The sequence below is a fragment of the Alosa sapidissima genome, chromosome 22 (assembly GCF_018492685.1).
Source record: "Alosa sapidissima isolate fAloSap1 chromosome 22, fAloSap1.pri, whole genome shotgun sequence".
Taxonomy (NCBI): domain Eukaryota; kingdom Metazoa; phylum Chordata; class Actinopteri; order Clupeiformes; family Clupeidae; genus Alosa; species Alosa sapidissima.
Genome location: NC_055978.1, coordinates 903,332 through 913,546, shown reverse-complemented (window position 1 = coordinate 913,546; position 10,215 = coordinate 903,332). Strand labels below are relative to the sequence as shown.

Genomic DNA, 10,215 nt, shown 5'->3' with positions numbered 1-10,215 from the left:
CCCGCTCACATCATCCACACCCCCTCTCAGAAAATACTTCCAATGTCCATGTCGTGACTTCATGAGCTAAACCATTAATGAAAGCAAAACAAACATAAACAAAACAGCCAGATGCCTCTTCATAAAATAACAAAGACACCTTCATAAACAATAACAAGTTTAATCGTGAGACTACCTATCGTTTGGAGCAGTGTAGGCTATATTAAAAGCAGAAGATTTTCAGTTTGCTTCGGGATTTACTTCACTTTTGGATTCTTTGATTAGCCTATAGTGCTAAATGTTGGGACTGTCGCAGGAGACTTACTGTAGGCCTATCAGCCATCTAAATTAAAGCTAATCAGGGAATAATAATGTGGAAACAACTGAAACAATGGGTAAATATGTGGTCCATATTGTAGCATATTGGCACGCATACACTCAAAGCAGCAAAAGCGGCTAACCCTGCTCACAAGTGCCACCTGGTGGTTGTTTGGATCATTGCACATTCACTGGGGAAAATTAAATAAAAGATGCGTGATTCATGAAGCCGGACAATTGAATGTAGAACCCACTGTAGGTCTTTACTATTTGCTTTATGATGAAAACCAAAATTTACCCACATCTACCCATGGAGAAAACACGAAAGTAAAACAGATAAATGAAAAAAATAAATATTGCAATACTTTGCGCTACTGTATCGATATAATTGCGTGCGCAAAATATAGCTATACTGAACAGGATCTATTTTTTTCCCCACCACTACCTTGCACTACTGCAACTGTGGCATAAGAATTTCGCTATTTAAAAGCATTTGCGACAGGGCTACATTAAATTCTGTTGGAATTTCCTTTCTTTGATATTAAAATGAACACGAAAGCTGGCGAAATAACTATAGGGTTAATTGTCATCACGTAAATATTGTATATATTTAATTGTCATCTTGTATATATTCAACAGGTCAGCAGCACATAGATTCACTAAAGGATTCCCTGTCTTCATTGACATAATATCAAATTGTATAGTAGTCTATGGTACAGTATCTATGTGACCCATATTCCCACAATTCTTTACAATTCTTAGCAATTTGACGACACAATCCAGAGCTCTATAGCAGTGTTTTTCTCTGGTGATCTACAGCATTTTTTGTGCTCTGCACATTGCATTGTTCTCAATTGCAAAGACGTGAAGATTTTGCAATGTCTGCCAGACAAAGCAACAGTAGCTAAAAGAGAAAGGACTTGCGAATTGATATATCTGCCCGTCACAATTAGAATTTTCTTGAAAATGTATTTAATAATCATTTTATTCTTTGTATATTGTATTGCTTATTCTTTCCCTCAATGATTTATATAGGTTAAATAATTCCAATAAAATAGTACAAGATTAATACTGGCAGGGTAATGCCAGTGTTTGTTTTCATAAAGGTTTGTGTTTGTTTTCTAGGCTGGTAAACCTCCCATTGAAGACTTGTTCACTGACCTTTGTGATGGTCGCCGACTCCTAGAACTTCTGGAAGGCTTGATTAAGCATGAACTGGTTGGTATACTTTATATTTTAGTGATATTATTATTTTGGTGGTCATGACAATTTAAAGGCAACAGAATTAAACAGCAAAAAAGAGAATAAAGCTTTTTATGAAATGTCACTACAGTGGGCATCGCTTTCAAATGGCCACTCAATGGCCGAGTGTACGAGGCGTGAAGCTGCGTGAAGCTTTAGTAGTACCACTTTCAGCCACTGTACGTCGCTCTGCCACTGTACATCGCTCTGCCTGCCGCCCCTTAGGCTATTTGGGTATGGACTTGGTATGCTGGATGCTGCACGACGCAACATTCTATCTCCCGCCTGTTGCTGCATAGCGCAACATTGACTCTCCCGCTGGTTGCTGTGTAGCGCAGCATGCTTTTTATTTAATGTTTCTAGGTGTGCAGAGGCTTAGATAGTAAGGTTTTGGTAGACGTTGACAATTCTTAGTATTTTTTCAGAAAACCCTCAGGAAATTATTTAGTCTAGAATGCCATAGGATTCTATAGATGTTTTTAGAAGGCATTTCAGGAGTAAATGGGTTAAAGCCTGAGAGAGTACATAGTTTAAAAGTTGAATGTAGATAGTGTAATTGATGACAGAAAGTTGAATGGATGTTGGTAGGCAGATTGTTTAATGGATGTTGATGGATAGTTTAATGGGTGGATGAGTAAATGGTTTGAAGAGGATGAATGGATAGAAAGTTGGATGGAGTGCGCCTTAAGCCCTCCTTACACTGACAGACTTTGGAAAGATTTGCAAAGATTTGGAAAAGATTTTTGAAAGACTACAGTCTCAGACCCTCTCACATCTAAAGACCAGTAGTAGAGTTTTAAGTCACAGACTATGATTTTGCAATGATTAGGGATCTTGCAGGGTCACTATTTACAAGACTGCAACTAGATTCCTTTAAATTATTACCCATCATGCAATAAATAAACAGGAACTGAAATGATAGCCTACTAAACTCAAAGTTGTAACGTATCATGTTTGATATTGTCGTAACGGCAAAACTAGAAAAGGACTGCACCTGACTGACTTAAAACCGCTAAGATTGGCACCTTACACTTAACGATCTAGTTGACGGGAGCGCGCCGCAATTCCAGTACAACTCCCATGATTTCTGTCTGACTTTGGAAATTTAGTTGCCGACTGTGAAAACAGACCAAAATCGTACAATGTAAGCATGGGCAGATTATGAACTTTCGGGCCCCTGGGCCCAAATGTTTTAAGGGCCCCCCACTAATTGTCGCATATGTGGGAGGGGGGGGGTTGGAGGTCTTCCCCCAGAACATTTTTAATTTGTTTGATGTGATTTCCTGTATTCTGGTGCATTTTGGGGATGGCCAATACTAAATTCAATCAAATTCATAGCCTACATCCTGATGTGTTGATATTGAGGCAATGATTCCATGCAAAGGCTTGGGCTTCAGGGCCCCCTGACCCCTTGGGCCCCTGGGCCTGGGCCCGGTAGGCCCGTGCAGTAATCCATCCCTGAATGTAAGGCCGCCATTATATCCTTGTAGAATGGAGAGACACAGAGAGACACAGAGAGTTGGCCTAGTTCAGCAGAAAGCAGTTGATAAAGGTGCAATCAGTTTAACTGGCTCTTTGATGTGGCCTAGTTGAGCAGCTGGCAGTTGATACAGGTGCAAATCAATTTAATTAGCCCATTGTGATGTCATAGTGTCAATGCAAAATCTATGGGGAAAAATAAGCTTGTTTTTTGTTAATATCTCAAAAAAAGTTTACAAAAACGAAAAATACATTGCTTAAGTGTATTTTTCACGACCTATGTTACAGAGTTTGAACAATATACGGTAAATACTTTTAACTTGTAATTTCATCATTGGTTGGGGCCATATTTGAAGTAAGGGACTTTACAGAGGATATTTTATTTAGTTCATGTATTATAATATTTTATTTAGTAACAATGCCACATTCTATTTGGGCTATGTGTATTGTTAGTGACATAATCCAAAGCAAAAAATAAATAAATAAATGAAAATGATACCTCCCATCAGCACATCATGGTTGCCATGATCGAGTTGCACTGTATTAATTTATGAGTCATTGACAAATAAGGCTTTTAAAAGTATTTTAAGAAGTTGGAAGACTGTGTTTAAACAAGTCTTAATAGCTGCACAACATTTAGTGAATGCATGTAACTAGATTGTGGTGGATCAATCGTAGTGCCCTCTTAAATCGTAAAATATTATATGGTCTCAGTTCACTGTTGAATGGGTAGGCATAGCCTACCCTATGCTTGCTCAAAATATATGCTTTGTCTAGTAGAGGTGCTTCAAATTGGCGCTTCTAAAAACCGCCTGTCTTAGAATATGTAGAAGAGTCGGTCCAGGGCAATACTGCGCAAAACTGTCACATCCATAACGCCAACACAGTGCTATGGTAGCCTATTTAGTTGCCGTTATGGATGTGACAGTTTTGCGTGGTATTGCCCCCGTATCGTTATATCTGTTCTCGCTGTCTAGCTTTCTCCTCTTTGAGCAATCCATGATTTGAAAATAACTTACTTATCGTTAACTTAGATATCCATCTGATTGTTTCTCGTCCCGTCTCCTCTCCTCGCTCGTTTCAGGCTGTCAGTAAGTCTCTTCACCATAGTAACTTTACTCACTGACTGAACTTTATCAGAATGCAAAGATTTCACTGGCTGACTAGCAGCAAGCGAAATGATGGTTCCTGGAACTACTGAAGTAATTGCTGTTATCCTAACCTACGAAACATTTAGCGCATCTTTGAAATCTAAATTAGGTTATTATGGTCCGGGTCCGGATAGGATCACGTCAGGGTCCGGACTCGGACCGTGGTCCGCCATTTGACGACCTCTGATTTAGACGCTGCGCTGTGTAGTTCGGATCTTTTCGGATTAAACCATAGAGATTCTGATGCAATTCAATCTTTGGCTACGGATTTCTTTGGACAACTGACAACAGAGATTGACAGCGACAGCACTGGGGCTATTTTAATTCCAAAGGCAAAGGGAACTTTATCAGGATGCATAGTCTTGTGGTGATTGGTTGATAGGAAATATACATAATATGCTCATTTACACTTCAGCTGATTTTTCTCAGAACTTGTTTTTTTTCTGAGATGAGGGTAGCTTTTACATTTTTGCCAGTTTCTCTGGGTTGGCTAAACAGAATTGAACAAATGACCCCTTGTTTTAAACCCTAAGGTCTGTGGATTATGAATATCCAATAAACCCATTTTTTTCTTTCAAACTGGACTCAAACTGGACTCATTTTGTTGTGGCACGCCCCATATGATGAATAAAAAAGTATATTGTTTAATAGAATAATTAGGTGCAAGACATTTTTTCAACCATTTCTTCACATTAATCTACTATTTCTTGGTTTAAATTAATGTTTTACCTGGTTGCACCTGACTTTTGCTACTAATTTCAAATTATACAGGAATCTTTTTAGACACCTATATAAACTTTTGACTTTACTAGCAAGTTCATCCATTCAATTTTCAATTCAATAAAGAGTTTATATTAAAATAACTTTTCTTAATTTTACATTGGTTGTAAATTGGCTGTTCAATTCCAAGTATGAAAAGAAAGTAGCTATTTTTCATCAATATTTGAGAGAGATTTACAAACTTTTCACTGGAAGTACAAACTTTTCACTGGAAGGGCAGTAAACATTTCAGTAGTCATAGATAATATTTAGAGAGATGATGTAATGTTCAGTTAAAAGGCAATCAATTAAATGTACTCCTATGTTCTAATGGTATGCTGCATGTTTTTGTTTCATCAGATAAAGGAAAAAGGTTTCACAAGAGTGCACTCTCTCAATAATGTGAACAGGGCACTTCAGATTCTACAGAAGCATAATGTAAGTATAGATATTGTTTTACCTGTATCTGTTCTGTCTGGATGTCATCTGTGCAGTATGCACACATATCTACATCCACAATAGGCTCTTACAGTGTATAAGGAGGCTACTCCAGTGTCACAGTGGCGTTCTCTTTCAGTCAAAGTGCTTCAATGTCACCTTTTGTTATATGTATAACCTGCTAGGCACATATTCCTCTCTGAGTTCTTGATGTTTTTGAATGATATGTCACATGTCACCAGGTATGTCACTCAGCTATTCAACTGCCTGCATGCAATCCAGAGCAGGTTAACACACCACACACTCATTAGGTTGCAGGCTCTAGTGTAGGGCTACACTAGTGTAGGGCTCCCTTTGACTCAGAAGGATGTACTTGGTATCAATGGATAGCTCTGTGTCTCCTCTCATCTGACATGCTTGCCATATCTATGCAATTATCTATTTAATATTCAGTCAGTAGGCCTACTGGTAATGTTTGTCATGGAATGTACTGTAGACTGCAATTGAATTAGTTAGGTATCTCTGCAACCGTTTATTTGTTGCCCCTGACAACAATACAGACAAAAGTCAGGATCTTCGCCACTAGCCGTTGACAATTTGTAAAACACGCGAAAATGTACATAACAGACTGGGGGAATATAATAAGACATTGAATTAAAAGTGTACCTGACAACAATACAGACAAAAGTCAGGATCTTCGCCACTAGCCATTGACAATTTGTAAAACACTATAAAAGGGAAATAAAATTAGCTTTAGGATTATCATCATAACAACAGCTACAGCGAATATGCTAATCATGGTATACATAAACGTCAGTCGATTAAAGATTAAAAACACAGTAAAAAGAAGATGACAATTTCTAAATATATACACAAACAACAGTGCATGTATAATTATGAAGCAATATATCTTTAGAATGACTCATGTTACAGCAGATCATATAAATTAACTGAAGTGCAAATCTTTTCAACCTACCCCGAAACAAAACCCCGGGACAAAAACACTGCATAATAAAGGAAACACAAAGCTCCTTAACTACACTTAGGTTAACATGCCGGTTACATGCAAATACAGCCAGTGAACTTAACATTTGCACAGTATTACAGAAATCACTCGGGCTCCCTCATTACCCAAAACCCGTAAGAAGATTAATCATTAAAATAAAACTAAATAAAAACATACACTGTTAACGAAGGGATGGGGGTCACAAGTTTGTCAAAACCCTATGTTGCATAGATTGCATAAACCTCATAACAGGTCTCACCACCCTCCCATATCTAGTTTGGGCAGTGTGTGCACCATCACTAACTAGGGGTGAGGTTGACCTTTATGGAGCTGGGCCCTCCATGGACCTTCACCGCCAGCGTCCATGGAGGGCCCAGCTCCATGATGATGACCACTCCCGCTATAGTCAAAAGGGTGACAAGACCAGTGGAACACATCTTGGACACAATCAGGGTTGAGGGATCTTGCTTCCTTAAGGAGCGTACCATATGGCACTCGTGTGAGTCGGTGGAACACACTGGGCTTCACAAAAGGCTCATGACTAAGAGCATCTGCTACCACATTCTTGGGACCTGGGACGTATTGGATGTTGAAGTGGTATGGAGCAAGCTTTGCCACCCATCTCTGTTCACAAGCATCCAGCTTCGGCTTTGTAAGAATATATGTCAGTGGGTTATTATCAGTCCACACTGTGAAGAATTGGCCCCGCAGCCAATAACTGAATTTGTCACAAACTGCCCACTTGAGTGCCAAGAACTCCAGTCTGTGTGCAAGATATCTTGACTGAGCATAGTTCAGTGATTTGCTGGAAAAAAGCTATTGGTCGTGCAACATCTTCGTCTCCACCCACCTGCGATAGTATAGCTCCCAGTCCATTTCTCGATGCATCAACAGACAACAGAAAGGGCTTGGTGAAGTCTGGGTGTGCCAGAGTGACTCTATCCAGTAGTGCCTGTTTCAGAACGTTGAATGACTCACTGCACACAGAGATCCAATCAACAGAAGTCAACTATCTTTTCATGGTTGGCTTCCTTCGGCCTTTACCATGGCGTGGCTTCTTCATGCCTGAGGTGAGGTTGAACAGAGGTTTGCTGATGCGAGAACAGCACTCAATGAACTGTTGATAGAAGACCACCATCCCAAAAAACGACCTGACCTTTGACGGAGAAGGGATGTCTGAGCCATGTTCCATGAGGTCTTGCTCGGTGATGACGTTTGATCCTTCTCCACGCATGACAAGAGCTGCAGCAGATTTTCCTCATTTGTATCCTTTTGGCTTGAGGTCAACATCTTTTCCCAGTAGTCTCCTGATGCTTTCTTCACATGTATTAGATGCTTGATCACTTTCCTGCCTAAGATGAGATCATCACTTTGTCCATCAACAGTGAGGGTTGGGACTGAGACACTGCAGTCAAACACTTCCATCTGGAGGACACACACTCCAACAGGGTTTGTCTTCAGTCCACCGCAACCAACCAAGGTGATAGACATAGGAGATAGTGCATCAGGTATAAACATGTCAGCTTTCTCAAGCAAGGAAAGTGCATATGAACTCAGAGTGCAGGCCATGGATCCACTATCAACCATAGCTTTAAGGTTTACAGTGCCCTGAACTAAAACATTAGTGTAAAATAAATTGTCATGGGTGTTTAGTCTCTATGTGTTTTGATATATTACTTGGGACATATCTTCGACTGAGTCACAAAACTGAGAGTAAACCGATTTCAAATCAACATCATCACACATTGGGGATTTTCTTTTAGGCCCACCACTGGTCCCCTCCACATGTGGGCCGTCTAGTTTTCCTGCTGACAAAGAATACTGCTGTTTGGCTGTGTAGATTGTGAGAGAGGCTGAGGGGCCACTGTACATGCTGAAGCTGTGTGGCCAGGTGAATAACATACAAAACACAGACGATGGGTAAGGCAGTGGTGGACTGTGCTGTGGCTTGCCTTTCCACAGACTCTACATGGGCCGTGTGATCCGTCAGCATCTCGTGGCCTCCGATAGAATCTACGTGGGCCATTGTGTTAAAGAGAACCCTGTGCCAGGACTTGTTCCAGTAAGGAAATGACACATTCTAAAAGACTGACTTTCTGTGGTCGGTGTGTTAGCTGGTTTTGGTTGTACGACAAGAGGTTGTTCTGCAGCCTGGGCATATGAGTGGAACACTTCTGAGGGCCTAACAGGAGGTGGCACACTACAAGTAGATCACTGCTTGAGTCTGTGTTCTCCGTTGCCGAACTGAATTGTAGGTCCGTTGCATCGTGTTTCTCCCGTCGCTCGCGTTGAGAAGTTCAGCTGTTGCTGCACCGACAGACGGCACCAGCCAATCAAGCCAATCGACTGACGGCACCAACCAATCAAATTATGGTTATACTTCAGGTCATTTGCATAGCTACCGTCGGGAACACCCACTGGCATGCGTTGACGGAATGCAACTGTGTGTAGAAGCCCTTAGTGATGACGTAACAGTTTGGGAGTTGTGTGGCAACTGCATCCTCCTGATATTGTTGGCCTTGTGTAGCCCCTTCAACCTGCTCATCTTTATCGTTCTGCTCCACACTAGGCCTGTCAACTTCATCAGGATTTAAATTTCTAACTTCATCTGTGTATAGCAATGTCTTCTCAATTTCCTCTGACATGATGGACTATGTAAAGTCAGCAATGTGTTTGAAAGGCAGGGTAATTTAGAACTAAAATTTAAGCAGTTGCATCATAGGCTACGATGAGGTCAATATTCGACAACTAGGCTGATTTGTAATTCAAGTGTAAGCAGCAAAATCAGTTTTAGGCTACAATTTAATCAGTGTTCAAAGGTAGCCTAAATATCAATTCCTGTATAACAACAATATAACATAGACTGATAATGTCAGGGAATGTCGGCTTGGACCCATGTGCAGAATTTAGAAAAACACACTAATGTTTTTAAATTTAATGATTGACAAACTTACTAACAGACAGGACTGTGACGGGGTGAACAGAGAGACGATCCGACAAAGGACAGAGAAACAGGGGGGCAGAAATGCACAGACTAATTAACAGAAAGACAGAGGACTGGACAAGACCAACAAGACAATAGCGGGTAACAGGTGTGGAAACAGAAACGGAGGGAAAACTAACAAGACAGGAAGCACAGACCAAATAAAGAGATGGGGCGGAGACAAAGACAGGTGACGGGCAGGTACACACAAAGCACATGACAGAAAACAATATACTGAATAGCCACCAGGGTGGCACAAAGTCATCAGTCCAGGCTAGATCCTGACAGTAATCCCCCCCCCCCCCCCCACTGACGCCTCCTGGCGTCCCCTGAAAAGTCCAACCCAGGGTGGGCGGAGGGGGCCTGGACGGAGGGACTGGTCCGATAGACCGTGACCACGGGGCAGACTCAGACGGGCCAGAGGGCTTGGGCAGGGCAGGAGAATCGCACAAGACAGACATGGGGAACTCACAGACAGAGACAGACAGAGGCAGACACAGGCAACATAGCAGACTCAGACACAGACAACACAGGAGACACAGACGACACCACAGACACAGGTGCAGGAGGAGAGACATGAATGAAGAGAGTGACAGGGACAGTGGGCTTTTCTCAATACAAAGTACGCTAAAGAACAGTCTCCCGTTCTTGAAAGTTTGAACTTGAAAAGTTAAGATCGTGAGTCCAGACTCTGGAGAACGCGAGGACACAGGACGCTCAATTTGCAGTTTGAGACAGTAGCGTTCCTGCCAATGGCAGCTTCTCTCGGAACAGCTCGGGAGTCTAGTCATTTACCTATTGCTCTATTGGTCTACCCAGTATTTCTGACATTTACAATAAAATGTATAATTCACCAGCTT

At 41.2% G+C, this 10,215-nt stretch overlaps 1 protein-coding gene across 6 annotated transcripts in view; it reads left to right on the top strand.

Moving 5' to 3' along the window:
* dmd (dystrophin) overlaps positions 1–10,215 on the top strand; it is a 481,347-nt gene that overhangs the window by 41,665 nt on the left and 429,467 nt on the right. For all 6 annotated transcript variants that reach the window (XM_042077917.1, XM_042077916.1, XM_042077914.1 and 3 more), the window contains exons 3-4: positions 1,423–1,515; positions 5,289–5,366. In XM_042077917.1, coding sequence (XP_041933851.1) covers positions 1,423–1,515; positions 5,289–5,366 — 171 coding nt within the window. The remainder of the gene's footprint in view (positions 1–1,422; positions 1,516–5,288; positions 5,367–10,215) is intronic.